This window comes from Eublepharis macularius, chromosome 4 (genome assembly GCF_028583425.1).
Source record: "Eublepharis macularius isolate TG4126 chromosome 4, MPM_Emac_v1.0, whole genome shotgun sequence".
Taxonomy (NCBI): domain Eukaryota; kingdom Metazoa; phylum Chordata; class Lepidosauria; order Squamata; family Eublepharidae; genus Eublepharis; species Eublepharis macularius.
The window spans coordinates 184,988,649-185,007,054 of record NC_072793.1 but is presented as its reverse complement, the minus strand read 5'-3'; the positions used below and the strand labels follow the sequence as shown (position 1 = coordinate 185,007,054).

Genomic DNA, 18,406 nt, shown 5'->3' with positions numbered 1-18,406 from the left:
CATCACTGAGTCCACAGAGGTGTACTCCATTTCTGCCCCTTTGAGGAAGTTGTGTTTCATTAATGATGGTAGCCTTGTCGTTCTTGGGGCGCTGAGATCCTCCTTCCCTTCAAAGCCTTCCCCGTTCCAACCAGCTGGAGGAGGGAGGGGGACTTTGAATGGAAGGAGGATCTCAGCGCAGCAAGCCGCACTGAGATCCTCCTTCCCTTCAAGGAAGGGGTCCGGTAGTTCCAGAGAACTACCATCCCCAGAAGACGCAGCAAGCACCAGCGAGGTGAGTCTGCGCCGTCGAGGCGGGGAAGGGACATTTTTTTCCCCTCGGAGAGAGAAGGCAATCCTGGTGGCATGGAGTTCCACGGGGGCTCTCCTCTGCCGCCTCTCCCTTGGCCGGGGGGAGACTTTGGCCCTTGCGTGCCTGCAGGGAAGGTGAGTTCGGGATTGCAGAGATGGATCTGGGGCGGGGAGAGAAAACGTGTGAATGAGGCAGGGCTGGGTCGGGGGAGCGCAGGGAGAGAGAGAAGCAGCTCGGGCATGATGTCTGTGCTCCCCCCACTTGAATCCTCCCCCTGCAAGCCACCTGGGCTGATTTCCTTCAGAGCAACTGGACGGACCGCTGGCCTGATCGAGAAGGGTCCTTTGTCCTTACGGGCCCCGAGAATGGCTGTGCTCGCCCTGCGGGCTTTGGGAGGCACTCCTTGTCCCCGCGGGCGAGTGGGCGGGTGGGCAAGAAGGGGTCTGGCCGCGCTTGACTCATGGCTTCCTGGAACGGGAATCCCACTGAGCGCCGCTTTCTGAACTGGCCACTGGCCTCCGGAGGTTCTCTTTGGAGGAGAAGAGCGGATGCTTGCCCGCCTCCGGGTCTGCTTCAACCTTCCGGGCTTCTCTGTGACACTGAGAGATCCCTGTCTTTCAGTGCTACATCTCTGAAGATGCCAGCCATAGCTGCTGGCGAAACATCAGGAACTACAATGCCAAGACCACGACAATACAGCCCGGAAAGCCTTCGACAATATATCATAGAGATGAAATCTGTCGGAAACAAAGCATAACTACTTCCTGTGGCACGTTTAGCAGCATGGAAACTCCCTAGTTGGCGAGTGGCTACATCTGCAGGCAGTACCCAGTAGCATAGCATGTAGTCCCCGTCCCTACCAAGACATCTGTATGTGTTATGACACAGTCCTGTAATCTGGGTAAAAATCATTCACCTTTGCATAATTTGCAGAAAGCCAGGAGAGGGGGAGCTTTCCTTGCCTCCTCAGGCAGGCCTTTCCATAAAGTGGGGGGATACCACAGAGAAAGCACGTGTACGGGCAGCTGTTGATTTTGCCCCACTGCAGGGCGGTCCCTGCAGAAGGCCCAGTCCAGGTGAGCGAAGCTGCCTTGGGGGAACATGGGGGGAGAGGCCGTCACACAGGTACGAGAAGGTGAGGCCATGAAGGGCTTTGAATGGGGTATGGTCATGGGGAATACCACCGTTTGGGTTATCTTGATCTTGGTCCCCAGAGAGACATCTTTATCTTTACGGATCGTTCCTCCTTCCCTCACAGCTGCTCTTCCAAGTCTCAAATTTCTTCTGATTTCTTCATTGCAGTTTTCCTATTAATTGAACCAAGGAATAGAAAATCTGAAACGATTTCCATTTCCCCAGTGTCATGTTTAAAATTGTGAGATTCCTCACTAGTCATTACTTTAGTCTTTTTGATGTTCAGCTGCGATCCTGCTTTGGCCCTTTCTCCTTTAACCTTCATCAGTAGTCCTTTCAAGTCTTCACTATTTTCTGCCATCTGCGTATCTCAAATTGTTAATGTTCCTTCCACCAATTTTCACTCCACTGGTTCTAGTTTGCCACAAATGGGACGGTGAGAAAATCCCGTTCTTGTTTGAGTCGCTAGGCGAGCAGGCTGCTGAAGATCTTATTTGCAGTGTCTATGAAACTGTGGGCTGGACCTGGCACGTCAGCCAGCCTGGCAGCCCCACTCTGCAGGTCCTGATCAATAGGCACACCGTGATCAGTGCACCCCCCAGCCTTGGGCCCTTCTCAGTATGTCTCAGCCTGTCCTTTCATTCTTCACAGAGCTGCACAATATACTTACAAGAATGTGCTTTGCTTCACAGATAAGACAAAAGGCTGACCACAGCATGTTTGCCTAGTCGCCTGTGACGGTCTTAGAATATTGTAACTTTTTCTACTGACTTATTTGGTCTTGCTCTTTTCTCGGACTTCCTGAAAGTCCCTAATAAAGCACTCGCCTCCCAAAAGGAGGGTCAGACTTGGATCCTGATTTCGTCTCCTGTCGGTTCTTCGCTACATGAAACAGAGATCTTTCTCATTCTGAAAGAAACCAGTTGCATCTTCCTCCAACATACTGCAAAGCTCTGAGGAATCAGGAATTTTAATTTAATTGATTAGATTAATATTCCGCCCTCCCTACACCAGCTGGCTGAGGGCGGATCACAATTTACGCACAAATTTAAAATCAAAGGCCTCAACCAACAATATGGGAAGCCCTGTGGGACGGAAGAGGCCCCCACGAGCAGAGCTTCTCACTGTTTTTGTGGTACTAGCGTTTATTTAGTGCTCGTTCTGGCCTGTTATTTGGTGTTCTGGAAGCATTTTGGTTGTGAAAGGGTTAATAAAAGTGTGCCAGATCAGTGTCTTTAATGCTTTCCACTTTTTTATTTGAGGGACTGGCACTTCCAAGTCAGGAGAGTTCCTGGGGAGGTGGGCAGGGAGTTCACGCTGGAGGGCAAATGTCTCGAATTCCCAGACTGGCGTTCCCTGAAGCAGAGAGAGGAGGGACGGGGGGGGGGGGCTCAGCCCTCCCGTCTCGGTCTTGGGGAATGCTCTCAGGGTCCGAGTTGAATGCGCACTAGGAATGCCCCTGCTTTCATGCCCTTGGAGAAAATGACGGGGCTTGCTAATTTTTCATTGGAAATGTCCAAAAAATCTGCTGTTCCACCCCGTAATTTCTGTTCCCCCCCCCAGTACTTCCTCTACTTGTTTTCAGTTTGGTGGACTAAAATCTTGAAGGGCATTTTGTTCCACACCTCATTTCTCAATGGCATAAAAAGAAAACGCTTCCTACAATGCTCTGAGGAATCAGAAATTTTAATTTAATTTAATTGATTAGATTAATATTCCGCCCTCCCTATGACAGCAGTCTCAGGGCGGATCACAATTTACGCACAAATTTAAAATTACATCAGATAATTCATATAATTCATACAATTTAAAACTATAAAGTATGAAGGTATGAGAAAGAAAGAATGAATACAGAATACAGGATACAGGGTAGATATAGGATATAGAATCTCCAATTTAATTAGCTATTATTTTCTATTGGTGGTTTGAAGGGCTCTTTTGGAGCTCGGGCAGGGAGAAGGGAAGAATGAGATGGGCACCCACCTTCTCCCCTACCCCACCAGCCTTGTACCAGCAGTGTGGGGCACAGTTTCACATCTGCCCTCTTGCTGCAGCTGGATAATCCGGCCCAGCAGATTTTGGCTTTGCCGGTTCCCTAGGACAATCTGGGGTGTCAAACAGGATGCAAGCTTTAGACTGGCACAGAACTCCTCTTCAGACAAAAGCCATTTAAAACAGGAGGGTTGCATGCAAATGGCATCTCTGTGTGTTTCTAAAGTGAAACATATTTGGGGGGGGAAGTCTGGAAATAAACACATTTGATGAGGAGGGGGCAAGAGGTGGAGAGATGGTGTGTGTAGAGTACCACAAACACACTTCTTCTCGGCTGTTTCTGTACTTTTTGTGCATTTTGCAATACGTAAAGTCCGGCCAGTATGAACCCAAGCAAGCTTCTGCATCTCAAGAGATTATTCTTATTGTTCATAGTTCTTATTTTTAATAAGAATAATGTCAAGTTGATTACACAAAACTCATTCAGGGGTCTTTAAAGAACAAGCAAATTTCCTCCCTGTTTTCTCCTGCCAGGCCCTCCTCCTTCTCTTTCCCGTTCACTCCTTTTCAAGCATATTTTTTCTCTCTAGTCCCTTTAGGAAGTCACCTTCCCTGCAGTCAAAAAGCGAAACTCTCCCTCTGAGCAGTGAAAAGACCCTCTTTAGCCCCCTGAGACGAGGGGAGGGAAGGCAGGGCTTCGGCTTGTCAACTCTCCTGCGCCCTTGGAGGAAAACAGTCAGTCCCCTTCAGGGGTCCGGGCTGGAACGGCGCAGTTCCCGGCAGGAGCGCCCCGGGCAAAAGACCCTGGAGGGCTGGAGAGGCTTCCGCCCTTCGCCTTCTGTTTTCAGGCTCTTCCCGGCTGGCCTCTCCCGCAGGGGCCACCAGGTGGAGGTGGACACAAGTACCAAGACCCCCCCCCCCCAGGTTCTCAACTCCAGTCTGGAGTCTTTTAGTCCCCGAGAACTACCATCCCCAGAAGGCTTAGCGAGGCGAGGCTGCGCCTTCCAGGCGGGGAAGGGGCTTTGTTTCCCTCGGAGAGAGAAGGCGATCCTGGTGGCATGGAGTTCCGCGGGGCCTCTCCTCTGCCGCCTCTCCCTTGGCCGGGGGGAGACTTTGGCCTCTGCGCGCCTGCGGGGAAGGTGAGTTCGGGATTGCAGGGAGGGATCTGGGGCGTGTGAATGAGGCAGGGCTGGGTCGGGGGAGCGCAGAGGGAGAGACGCTCCTCCGGCAAAAAGTCTGCATGGGGCGCCCGTGTCCTCCCCGCCCCTTGAATGCGCCCCCTGCAAGCCGCCTGGGTCGATTCCCTCCGGAGCCGCTGCACGGGCCGCCGGCCTGATCCGGAAGGGCCCTTTTGTGGGCCCCGAAGCTGCCCTCGCCGCGCTGGCTCCGAAAGGCGCCCTCGGTCCCCGCAGGCGAGGAGGGCTCTGGGCGCGCTTGGCTCGTGGCTTCCTCGGGAGCGGGCGTGGAAGGGCGGTCTGTGCAGAAGGCGCTGCCCGGGTGAGCGAAGCTGCCTTGGCGGAACATGCGGGGAGAGGCTGAGGCCGTGAAGGGCTTTGAATGTGGCCGTGTGAATGCGGCCTTGACTTGGGCCTGGTACCTGGTGGGAAGCCGGTGGAGGGGCTGGAGGAAGGGGGTGACGGGCGTGCTCCATCTCGCGCGTGACCGTAAACGAGCTGCTGCGTTCTGCGCCTGCTGGAGTCTCCGAGTCAGCTTTGAGGGGAGACCTGTGTAGAGTGCATTACAGTAGTGCAGTCTCGATGTGGCTGCGGCATGAATCCAGGTGGCCAGATCGGTTGCGCCAAGATAGGGTCCGTCTTCCAGGCTAGTCCGAGTTGGGAGAAATCCTTTTTTGCAGAGGCATTTACTTGCTTCTCGAGCAGCAGTGCTGGGTCGCCCATTCTGCCCTCACTCCATTCCTCCTTCAGTCCAAGCTTTTGCCTGTCCCTTACAAAGCCCTGCTTGGCTTCACCCCTCGCCTCTACGGAGACCGGCTCTCTCCCTATGCTCTGCCATGGCAGCTTCGCTCATCCGAGCAGGGCGAGATGTAGGCGCCACCCTGCACATGGGCAACATCAATGGGTGCCTAAACCTGCACATTCTCTGTCTTGGCCCCCGCCTGGTGGAACAGCCTGCCTGGGGAGGTCAGGAAAGCTCCCACCCTCCTGACTTTCTAGGAAGTGTAGGCATTCCCCAGTGCACCAATACCTGGAAAGGCCTCTGAGGCAGCAAGTTTGCTCTGGCCCTTCTGTACCTTCCTCTCTCACCTGCCAAGCCCCGGAGATCATGGACTGCGGAGAAGAGGCCATGGGTTTGTTAGGGATAATTTTGAAAGGGCTTCTTCTCCTGATACAGATTTAATAGTTTATTTTCTATTGTTGGTAATGTTTTGTGTTGATGTATGTGAGAATTGTAAGCATGACAATTTCTTTGCTGTCTGTCAGGCTGTGGCACGCCCCCTGGCGGCGGGTCTGGGCGGGGCGGTCCCGGCGGGTCCGTGCTGGTAGCCTGGGGCGGCTGGGCGGGTCCTCAAGGAAGCGTGGAGGCTCCTTCACAGGCGGCCTCAGACTAGGGCGGCCCTTGTCTGACCGGCGGGCCGGTCAGCACGTGGCTCCACCCGGCCGGCTGTGCCTTAGCCTTCAGGGCAGCCAGCTGACAAATGGCAGGATGCTCGCCTTAGAACGCAGGGCACCTGCTTTGTCTTGTCCAGTACCTTCCTCCTCGGCCTGCCTCCAGAGCCTCCTTAAATACTTTTCCCACTCCAGCTCCACCCTCACCCCCGAGTGCTTCCACCCACCATCAATCCCAACACCTGTGCCACCTGCATCCCCGCCCATTGGGCCCACCTCCCTCTACCCCGTTGGTGGGCTGCTAGCCGGGCTGCCCCGCTCTCCTCCAATGCCTCCTGCCCTCTGCCCTCCTGCCCTGTGATGGACGGCGGGCTTGGCCCCTGGCGGGGCGATCCGGCCCTTCCCCGAGCCGCCCTCCAATCCCAGGCTGGCTTGCTCCTCCCTCCCCCCTGCTGGCCCCAGCCGCCATCCCGCTCGGCCGAGGGCGCCTGCGCCGGCGTTTGGCAGCCCGGCGCGGCCTCGCCCCGCTCGCCGCGGCCTCCCCCGCGGCCCGGACGGGGCCGTCGCTGCCAGAGCGCTGACCGTGCCGGCCGCCGCTTCCGAGTGCGCCCGCTGCCGCGGCCGCTCGGGATCCTTCTCTCCGGTGCGGCGGCGGGCAGCGGCGGCGCAGCTGCTGGGGCCTTCGTCCGCCGGTGGGGCCTCGTCCTTGGCCTCTCCCGCCCGGTAGGTGGGCCCTGCGTCGTCGGGGGGGTGGGGGTGGGGGGAGTCCGAGGCCGGCGTGTCGGGCCTCGGACACTGTCTTTGTGTTTTGCTTGTAACAATATTAGTCAGGTTTTGAATTAAAGTATTTCTTTGAATATACCAACTTTAATGTAGCATAAACTTTCGAGAGCCACAGCTCTCTTTGTCAGATGCAATCTGACAAAGGGAGTTGTGCCTCTTGAAAGCTATCTGATGAAAAGAGCTGTGCCTCTCGAAAGCTTACAAAGCAATAAAGTTGGTTGGTCTTAAAGGTGCTACTGGACTCTATTATGTTGCTATTACAGACTAACACAGGTAACTCCTCTGGATCTTTGAATGCACCTCTCTCTCCTGTGCCCCAACATGTACACTCATACATACTTGTTTGTGATACCATGGGGATAATAACAACATACTTTGGAAACCGCTCTGAATGGGCATTAAGTTGTCCTGAAGGGTGGTATATAAATCAAATGTTGTTATTGTTGTTATATCTCGCCAGAAAATACGATTTACATATACACGGCCCTTACTCCTTGCCCCCCTCCCCCCTCCCCTCCTATATATCCCTGGCCTGTTTCTTCATACCCTCCATGCATCTGACGAAGAGAGCTGTGGCTTTCGAAAGTTTATGCTACAATAAAGTTGGTAAGTCTTAAAAGTGCTACTGGATTCTTTACTATGTGAGAGACGAGCGCCTGCAGTTTTTGAAATCACAATAATATAATCATCATATGGCAACGCGGGTGAGGAACAAGACTCAAAGATCTCATTGTACGATTGATAAGTTTGGGGATTAAAAAATCTGAAAAGAGTTTATAGCATTCAACAGGAAACACGAATGATCTTGGAGATTGGTTGTTGTGGGTTTTCCGGGCTGTATTGCCATGGTGGTCTTGGCATTGTACAATGCCAAGACCACCATGGCAATACAGCCCGGAAAACCCACAACAACCATCGTTCTCCGGCTCCCAGACAGGAATAAATGAACAAGTGGGAAATCTTTTCTTCTTTCAGAGATCTTCTGTGTCCTTTGAGGAGGTAGCCGTGTTCTTCACGGAGGAGGAATGGGCTCTGCTGGATCCAGGCCAAAGAAAACTCTACTGGGAGGTGATGGAGGAAAATTACCAGACCGTGGCCTCCCTTGGTAAGGGTCTTTCCCCTCATAATCGTGTATACGGAGGAGAAGTGGATGCCCCACACCTGGGTGATCTATAGCCCCTGTGAACCAGAGCCTTAGATACATTCACGATGTGAAGAGAAATCTGTTGACGAAGAGAGCCCTGTTCAGGAGAGATGGATAATAGTCAGTGAGGTTCATGCTAGGAAATCCCTGCCCCTCCTGTTTCCTTCTCCGGCCTTTCTGTGTTCAGATTCTACGGCAGAGTCCTGAGTACTCAAAACTGGCACACTCCAACCACTAGACCTCACTGGCATTCATACTTATTATTTATTTCTGTCATTTATACTCCACCTTTCTCACTGAGATTCAAGACAGATTCCACAGGGTGAGATTAGTACAATCAGTTTCAGTAACCAACCGACCTGATGTTCCTAGTCCTGAGGAGCCCAGACCAGGGGTGGCTGCAAAGCGGAGGACTGTAACACCCCATGGAGGCACGCAGATTTGTGCCTCCCCGATCTGCTATTGCACGGTATAAGAGTGGATGTGGGGTTGAAAGGGGGCCGTTTTCTCGTCACCTCAGCCTGGGACATCCTGTTCCAGGCAAAGATTTCTCCCAGCTGCTACTAAGAGAGTGTCCCCTCCCCCGCATCAGCATAATAATAACAATAAGTAATGGGCTTTCTCTGTGGTGGCCCCTACTCTGTGGAACGGCCTGCCTGAGGAGGTCTGGAGAGCCCCCCCACTTTCCTGGCTTTCCACAAACGATGGAAAAACCGAGTTGTTCAAAAAGGCTTTTTGCTCAGATAGGAGGGGTGTATTGTAGGGAGGGGGTCTCAGATGCATCACTAGTGAGTTAGGGATCATAGACTTCACCACTAGGTTGCCTTACATATTATCTGTTGCTTTAAAATACCTACTCCTAAGTCCTATGTCCTGCCTGTGCTACACGTTGTCTAATATGAGTCCTAGAACTGATCATGTTCTGTTTCAGCGGAGATAGCAAAATGTAAAGTTGGGAGTCATCTGCATATTGAGGACATCCAACTCCATAGCTGTGAATGAGTTCAGTATCAGTATCCTGCCCACCTGGTGTTCCTTCTCCTGAGGAGCCCAGGCCAGGTGATGCTGCAAAGCACAGGACAGTAACTTCCCATGGAGGTGTGCAGATTTGTGCTTCCCCGATCTGATATTCTACAGTGTTAGAGTAGAGGTAGGGGAAACGGGCCATTTAATCGTCAGCTCTTGGGATGCCAGGGAGGTGGGATAGGCAGTGAGCTTCCTTGGCAAAACCAGTCTTCTGTGATCAAGCCCAACCCCATCCCTACCAGATCTGCACTGAAATGGGGCATTCATCCAACATCCTGCTCCAGGCAAAGATTTCGTCCACCTGCTACTAAGAATGCCCCCCAAACCTCCTGCAATCAGCACTGTAGTAACTAGCAACAAAGGCTGTTGTGAGGGCGAGCAGGCAGGCACTCCCTCCTCGTCCATCACTGATCCTGGCCAGTGAAGGTGGGGGGTGGGCATTGCCACCTGCTTCACTCCTGATCCCAGCCAGGAGAAGGGGAAACAGGCATTGCCTCCTCCTCTGAGCCTGATTACGGCTGGGTGAAGGGGGGCAGGAATTACCGCTTGCTCCGAGCCTGATCCCAGCTGGGTGATCAGGCTCACTGCTTGGTGAAGGGAGGAGTGGGCATTGCCTCCTCCTCTGCACCTGATCCCAACAGACAAAGGCGGGGAGTGGGCTTTGCTACCTACTCCACTCCTGATCCCAGCTGAGTCAAGGGGGTGTGGGCATTGCCACCTGCTCTGCTCCTGATTCCGGGAGGGTGAAGTTGGTGTGCCCATTGCTGCCTGCTCAGGACCTTATTCTGGTAGGTTGAAGGCGGTGGGCATTGCCACCAAATCTACTATTACTAGCTAAGTTAAGGCAGGGTTGGGCATTGCCACCTGCTCCACTCCTAATACTAGCTAGGTTAATATAGGGGGGCGGGCATGGCCACTAGTTCCACTCCTTATCCCAACTGGCTGAAGGGAGGTTGGGCATTTCCACCTGCTCCACTTCTAACACCAGCTAGGTTAAGGTGGCGGGGGGGGGAGTTGGCATTGCCACCTGTTCTGCTCTTAATGCCAGCTTGGTTATGTTGGGGGGTTGGACATTGCTGTCTGCTTTGCTCCTTATCTCAGCTAGCTGAAGAGTGTGTGTTTGGGCATTACCACCTGCTTCACTCCTAATCTCACCTGCTCCACCCCTAATGCCAGCTGAGTTAAGGCGGGGTGTGGGCATTGCCATCTGCTTTGCTCCTAATACTAGCTGGGTTAAAGTGGGGAGTGGGCATTGCCACCTGCTCCACTCCTGTTCCAAGCTGCCTGAAGGGCAGCAAGTATTGCCACCTGCTCTGCTCCTAATACCAGCTGGGTCAATGCAGGGGGTGGGCATTGCCACCTGCTTCACTCCTGATACTAGATGGCTGAAGGGTGGTGGGCATGCCACTTGCTCTGCTCCTAATACCTACAAGAAAAAAACACACTGTGTTCCCGTAATAAATCCAGTAATCTCAAGTACAAATTTCCCAATATATATTCAACTGCTAATAAACCATATAAAGTGCAAATGCTATGCAATCATAATGTACAGTATTTATGATACTTAGGAGTTCCCTTAGGAGTTCAAATAAGAGAATAGTACATATACAACAATAAATTGAATTCATGGGTAATCCTACTGTAGTTGACAATACTTTCACAATGTTCAATAAATACAACAATAAGCAGCAATTTTCATAAATAGTCCAAAAGTACAAAAATATCACAGTCTATATAGTGTCTTTTCAACCCAATGGTACATAGGAAAGTAGAGTGGATCCAGTAATTGTTCTTCTCCTGTGTAATTGTATTAAATAGTCCCTGTGATGGTAAGGTACGTGTCTTTCAATCTTTCAAAGTGAGACGCAGCCCAAGTGGCCTTCCAATGTAGGCGAGATCTTCAACAAATAAAGTTGCTACAGGGGACCCCGATGGATATAGGGATACACAAAACGATCCCAACAGGATGCTAGCTAATCTCCTGTTTCATCATAGCACAACCTTCCCAGGGGAAATACTCTTTTACTGCAAAAACAATTACATCCCACTCACATTATGTATTCAGATTTTAATTCAAATCTTTCTCTCCTCACTCATTGTCGGCCAGCCAATATTTCACCAGGTGTTTCCTCTGGTCCAATAGCTGGTAGAGTAAACTAGAAAGGGAGTGGCTTATAAGGGGAACAAAGAACCCTTCCCTCGTATCATTATTTAAAGATGCATGTCTCGACCAATTAAATTCTCTCCCATCTCAATCTAAATTTACAGTTTCTACAAGAAACTAGAATAGTCTATTAATGAGTTTAGTCCGTGTGCGCCAATGGCATCTCATTCAAATGCCTCTCTCCTTAGCAGTTATTTGCTAGTATCCGTAGATCTCCCAGTCTCAATCACCTGTAATACAGAATACTGAAACTCTCTCATTTCTATAGTGATTTAAAAAGTGCTGTGTTAATGGTGCTTCCAAACAGTTGTTCTTAGTTCTAGAGATACGCTACCGAATGTGGACCTTTACCATCCTAGTTGTACTGCTGATGTAAATTAAAGGGCAATTGCAGTCAATTATATTGTACACCAAACCAGTCGTGGAGCTGTGCCTGATTGCTGTGGTTCTGTTTGACAGAAATTAAGGCGTGAAGTCTGGCAATACTGTCTGGTTGCCTAGCAACAGCAACTGAGGAAATTTGTTTATTATAGCTCTCCATCCCCTCCCCCATCCTGGTAATGTATTTCTTCTTATTTCTGCTCCTTCTGCAAACTTGGGTTTCTTTCATGTATATAGACATACCTGTCTTGTCTGCCCAGGGCTCCAGACTCTGGATTTCACTCTTTCCATAGTTTTTTCCTTCCAGATAAACAAAAACTATCAGTAACATTCACGACTTGTTAAAAAGCATTTCTTTTCCCATTCTGTCTCAATGTGCATCCTAAATCAATACCAAAAAAAGATGAACCTTAACAGCAACTCCCTGCAGCAGAAAAAAATCCTTTTTTAATTTCTTTGTCCCTTTCCAAAACAAACCAGCACTTCATTACATATTGGGGAAGTTTTCCCAGGTCCCTGGTTCTCACTATAGAAAATACCCTTCACGACTGACTGTGTACCCTCTAATTAGTATTCCCCCCCCCCTTTTCATTCTCATTGACTCCTCTCTCGCTCTATTTTAGTTGCAGATAGAAGAGAGACGCCAAGTGAGAAGGAACCAGGAAGAGTGGTTGTGGAAACAGAGGAAGACCTGCATGCAGAAGTGACGTCTGGAGATCAGTGGGTACCAGATAGACAACGCAGATGGAAAGTGGGAGCAAAGCAAAAGCGGACAAAAGGATTGGTTGCTTGTCAGAGCAGAAAAATGCAGGAGGCCTCAACTGAAGATGAAATGCAGATGAGAAAGAGAAGGCAGAAAGGTCCTGGAATGGAGAAAAAGTACAAATTCAGTCAGAAAAAATATCATAACGTTACAACACGGGGAGAAAGATATACATCTTGGGAGTGTGGAAAGGGCTTTTCAGAGACTGGTCCCTTAAGAGCAAATCAGTGGATTCACACAGGAGAAAAGCAATATAAAAGCTTGGAGTGTGGTAAGAATTTTTCTCACGATGGCAGTTTAACTGCACGTCAAAGGATCCACGCAGGGGAGAAACCATATAAATGCTTGGAGTGTGGAAAGAGCTTTTTCCGCAGATGCCATCTAACTGTTCATCAAAGGATTCACACGGGGGAACGGCCGTATAAATGCTTGGAGTGTGGAAAGAGCTTTTCTCAGTTTGGGACCCTAACTGCACATCAAAGGATTCACACAAGGGAGAAGCCATATATATGTTTGGAGTGTGGAAAGAGCTTTTCTCAGCTTAGCAGCCTATCTTCGCATCAAAGCATTCACACAGGGGAGAAGCCATATAAATGCTTGGAGTGTGGAAAGACCTTTTCTCATAATGGCAGCCTAACTGAGCATCAAAGGATTCACACAGGGGAGAAGCCATATAAATGCTTGGAGTGTGGAAAGAGCTTTTCTCAGCTTAGCAGCCTAACTGTGCATCAAAGGATTCACACAGGGGAGAAGCCATATAAATGCTTGGAGTGTGGAAAGAACTTTTCTCACAGTGGCGGCCTAACTGCTCATCAAAGGATTCACACAGGGGAGAAGCCATATAAATGCTTCAAGTGTGAGAAGAGCTTTTCTCAGCATAGGCACCTAACTGAGTATCAATGGATTCACACAGGGGAGAAGCCATATAAATGCTTGGAGTGTGGGAAAAGCTTCTCTAGGAATAGCAGTCTAACTGTGCATCAAAAGATACACACAGGGGAGAAGCCATATAAATGCTTGGAGTGTGGAAAGAGCTTTTCTCGAAATGGCAGACTAACTGTGCATCAAAGAATTCACGCAGGGGAGAAGCCATATAAATGTTTGGAATGTGGAAAGAACTTTTTTCACAATGGCAGCCTAACTGTGCATCAAAGAATTCACTCAGGGGAGAAGCCATATAAATGCTTGGAATGTGGAAAGAGTTTTTCTCAGAATTACCGCTTAACTGTGCATCGAAAGATTCACTCAAGGAAGAAGTCATAGAAATATTTGGAGTGTGGAAAGCTTTTCTCAGAGTGGCCTCCTAACTGAGCATCAAAGGAGTCACACAGGGGAGAAGCCTTATAAATGTTTGGAGCGTGGAAAAAGTTTCTCTCGGAATCACCATCTAAATGCGCATCAAAGGATTCATGCAGGGGGAAAGCCATATGAATGCGTGTCAATTTGAAAGACCTATGCCTCTAGCTCAGGAGTGGCCAAACTGCAGCTCAGGAGCCACATGTGGCTCTTCTAGACATATTATGTGGCTCCCAGTGGTCTCGAGTATCGCCATGGCCTTACATTTTAGTTTAGTTTAGTTTATTTCCCTCCTTTTCCTCCCTTTCCTCCTTTCTTTTCATGTCTTTCCCTCCCTTTCCTTCTTTCTTTCCATGTCTTTCCCTCCCTTTCCCTTTTTCTTTCCTTCTTTCCATGTCTTTCATATTTTCAATAAAAATGTTGAGATTGCCAGGTCTGACTCAGAAAATACCTGGGGACTTTGGGGGTGAAGCCTAGCAAGGATGTGACATCACTTTCATGATGTTACTTCCAAGTCAAAGGTCAGGTGATGGCTCTTCCCAAGCTCCACCACTTCTGATGATGTCACTTCCAGCATACTGCACCCAAACCCCACCCCTTCCTGTGATGTCACTTTCAGGACACTCCCCCAAACCCACCTCTTCACCTGAAGTCCCTTCAATACATCATGTCTTGTGGCTCTCAAAAATCTGACATTAATTCTATGAGGCTCTTAGATTAAACAAGTTTGGCCACCCCTGCCCTAGCTGCTCTCTTACCTTACCTCAAAGAAAGCCACCTAATCGCAGTTAGCTTTCTTCTCGTCAGTCTTTCAACATTCTCCACGTGTAGTCATAAGGAGAACTGAATTCCACCTGGATTCATTCTGTTTTTCCATTACTTGTTTTGTAACATTTACCAATTTTGATTTTTTTAGGTTGTTTGATAGATTTTGTTCTGTTACATCAAAATTGAACTGTTATTTCATTTATGGACAAGGGTTGTTACATATCTGTTACCTCAATGTAACTTTTCTTTTGGCATTTGAGAGCATGAATATATCAAACACATTTATCTTTGGTTGTTGTGGATTTTCCGGGCTGTATGGCCGTGGTCTTGGCATTGTAGTTCCTGACGTTTCGCCAGCAGCTGAGGCTGGCATCTTCAGAGGTGTAGCACCGAAAGACAGAGTGGTAAGCTGCAGTACTGCAATCGAAGCTCTGCTCATGACCTGAGTTCGATCCTGGTGGAAGCCGGGTTCAGGTAGCCAGCTCAAGGTTGACTCAGCCTTCCATCCTTCCGAGGTCGGTAAAATGAGTACCCAGGTTCCTGGGGGTAAAGTGTAGATGACTGGGGAAGGCAATGGCAAACCACCCTGTAAAATGTCTGCCAAAAACTTTTTGTGATGTGACATCCCCCCATGGGTTAGTAATGACTTGGTGCTTGCAAAGGGGACTACCTTTACCTTAGCGAAAATGGTCACATGGCCAGTGTCCCTGCCCCCTGATCTGCAGACAGAGGGGAGTGTAGATCGCCCTCCACGCTGCTCCAGTGGTGCGGAGGGTGATCTAAACTCCCCTCTGTTTGGAGATCAGGGGCGGTGCCACCGGCCATGTGACCATTTTCAAGATGTGCCCGAACTCCATTCTACCAGGTTCCAGCTGAAAAAGAGACCCGAGCTTTGCTATGTGTGCTGTTCCTGATCCCAGCTGGGTGAAGGGGGTGCAGGCATTGCCAACTTGTCTGCTCCTGATTCCGGTGGGTTGAAGGGGGGGGGTGAAGATTGCTGCCTGCTTGGCGCCTGATTGCAACAGGGAGAAGATGGGATGGGCATTGCCGCCTGCTCAGTGTCTTATTCCAGTAGGTTGAAGGGTGCGGGCACTGCCACCTGCCACATTTCTTGTCCCAGGTGGGTGAAGGGAAAAAGGGAATTGCCTCCTTCTCTATGTCTGATCCCACCCAGGTGAAGGTGCTGGGCAGGCATTGGCACCTGCTCCACTCCTGATCCCAGCTGGGTGAAGGGTGGTGGGCATTGCCACCTGCTCTGCTCCTAATACCAGCTGGGTTAAGACAGAGAATGGGCACAGCCACCTGCTCCACTTCTGATCCCAGCTGGGTGAAGGGGGTAGCCCTTACCACCTGCTCCTCTCCAGATACCAACCCAAAAATGGCTGTTTCTGCAACAATACCGGTTGGAAAAAAGAAGGGAAAATTCCCTGCAGGAAGCAACAACACTCAATGTGCAAAATCTCTCTTATAATAATAAATATTTGATTTACAAAGTGCACGTGCCTCTTACTTCTTCAAACAGTGTTACAAATCCATTCATAACTACGATTCCTAAACATACAATAATCCAAAGACGGCACAGTATACAAATGGACTTAGGTTTGGTAGAAACTCAGTCCAGCTCTAGTCCTTCAAATACTTCCTTTAGTTAGTTTGTTCATTCCTCTCATGCTGTTATTTCAATCCCAGGTTCTTCCAGGTAGGTGATACCGTTCTCAATGTAAAGGGGAAAGAAGGACCGCCACGCTCAATCTGGGGCCGGCTACGAACACAGATTTCGTGCCACCTTCTTCAGGAGCGTGTCACACTCCCCCTCTGAGGAACCATCACCACTTCATATCTCTCCCGTCCTGGACAATGGCTATCCTTACTGGGACTGCGGTTAGGATGCTCATTTGACTTGTTTTGTGTCAGCTGCACTGGCTCCCCGTTGAGTTCCGGGTCAAGTTTAAGGTACTAACTATGACATTCAAAGCCCTTAATGGACTGGGACCAACATACCTTCAGGACCACCTCTCACCCTATGTTCCCCAGAGGGCACTTCATTCTGCCAACGAACACTTTCTGGCCCTAAGGACGTTTGCCTAGCCTCAACCAGGGCCAGGGCCTTTTTGGCCCTTGTTCCAGCCTGGAGGGACTCTCCATCGAGACCAGGGCCTGCAGGATGTGTTACAGTTCCACCAGGCCTGAAAGACAGAGATGTTCTGCCCTGCTTGTGGTGGTGGTTGAGGCATGGGGAAACTGCCCGGTTGGCCCCTCTGCTGCAGTCTGTGGCCTGCTTGTTTGACATTCTGGTGAACTGCCAGCCCTACTATGGATTGTTGTTTTAATTTACTGTATTAGTGTATGTTGTTATAACCTGCCCTGAGCTTGTTTGTGGGGAGGGCAGGTAAGAAATCCAATAAATTAAATTTAACGAATTTTTCATTTGTATTTAAATATATTTCGATCATTATATTTAATAATACTTGTTCTTATTTTGAATACTTTGTATTTTATTGATAAGTTTAAAATTCCTATAAAAAGGGGAAAGAAAAGAAAAGAAAAAGAGATAAAGGAGAGAAAAGAAGTGAGAAAAAGAAGAGAATAAAAATTAAAGAAAAAGGATCCATCTATAAGAAATCATTTTACATTTTTCTCTACAACACCCGTCATAACTTTACAAATATCACACATAGTTTTGATAGCTCCAAAATTTATCTTTTCGATAATGCCTTCCTTCTATTCAGTTTTCCCAAATTTATTTTCTTAGAAATCAAATCCACAAATCATTTTTTCTTCTTGCATGCATAAAGTCACTATATTATTGAGTAAGCGTATTTCAGACAACTCACTTTATACCCTGGTGCACCACCAGAGGGCGCTGCCATGGAGGGAAGCCCAGGCAAGGCACCATGTCCCTTCAGAAAATGTGCCATGGCAGGAAGGCCAGGCCAGGATCGGGAGGGGAACAGGTGGCAATACAAGCCCTCCGTTTTTACCCAGCCCGTATTAGGAGCAGAGCAGGTGGCAATGCCTGTCGAATGCCTTAACCCAGCTGATATTAGGAGCAGAGCAGCTGGCAATGCCCGCTCCCTGTCTTCACCGAGCTGGTATTAGGAGCAGAACTGGTGGCAATACCCACCCCCACTTTAACCCAGCTAATATTAGGAGCAGACAGCGAACAAGCGGGGGGATACCCGGATACGTTAAGCAACTACAACCATGAGCCGGGCCGAAAAACAGTTAACAAGCAGTCATGAAAGCTTTTGGCAATTTTTTAGAAAATTTTAAATTGTGCAAAGTGTTAAGTGCAAATACAATAAATATAATGAATAAATACAATAATAAGCTCATAAATTAAGGCAGAGGGCAGACATTGCCTCCTGCTCTGCTCCTAATCCCAGATGGCTGAAGGGGGGTGGGCATTGCCACCTTCCCCGCTCCTAATACCAGCTGGGTTAAGGTGGGGTTGGCCATTACCACCTGCTCCGCTAATAATATCAGCTGGGTTATGGCATTGGACAGGCATTACTACCTACTCTGCTCCTAACACCAACTGGGTTAAGGTGGGGGTGGACATTGCCACCTACTCTGCTCCTAATATTAGCTGGGTTAATGTGGGGTGTAGGAAGTGCTGGGGGTGGACATTGCCACCTGTCCCACTCCTAATACCAGCTCGGTTAAGGTGTGTGTGTGGGTGGGCTGGGTTACAGCATTAGATGGGCATTGCCACCAACTCTGCTCCTAATACCAGCTGGGGTGGGCATTGCCACCTTCCCCGATTCTAATATTAGCTGGGATAAGGCAGGAGGTGGGAATTGCAGGGGGTGGGTATTGCCACCTGCTCTGCTTTTAATACCAGCTGGTTAAGGCATTGTATGTGCATTGCCACCTACTCCGCTCCTAATACCAGCTGCGTTAAGACGGGGTGGGCATTGCCACCTTCTCAGCTTCTAATATTAGCTGGGTTAAGGCAGGGGGTGGGAATTGCAGGGGGTGGGCATTGCCACCTGCTCTGCTTCTAATACCAGCTGGGTTAAGGCAGGTTGCAATGTCCGCCCTGCACCTTCACCTGGCTGGGACCCGGTGCAGACCAGGAGGTAATGCCCTTCTT

The 18,406-nt window shown here is 49.5% G+C and overlaps 1 protein-coding gene across 2 annotated transcripts in view; it reads left to right on the top strand.

Moving 5' to 3' along the window:
- Positions 1-15,012, top strand: part of LOC129328453 (zinc finger protein 420-like) — a 28,369-nt gene extending 13,357 nt beyond the window's left edge. Inside the window, exons 1-3 of one of the 2 annotated variants that reach the window (XM_054977531.1) lie at positions 6,647-6,708; positions 7,744-7,873; positions 12,107-15,012. In XM_054977531.1, coding sequence (XP_054833506.1) covers positions 7,840-7,873; positions 12,107-13,509 — 1,437 coding nt within the window. In that variant the 5' untranslated portion in view covers positions 6,647-6,708; positions 7,744-7,839 and the 3' untranslated portion in view covers positions 13,510-15,012. Of the gene's footprint in view, positions 1-6,646; positions 6,709-7,743; positions 7,874-12,106 lie in introns of those variants that run through there. The other variant, XM_054977528.1, reaches the window with a different exon arrangement.
- Positions 15,013-18,406: the final 3,394 nt, after the last annotated feature.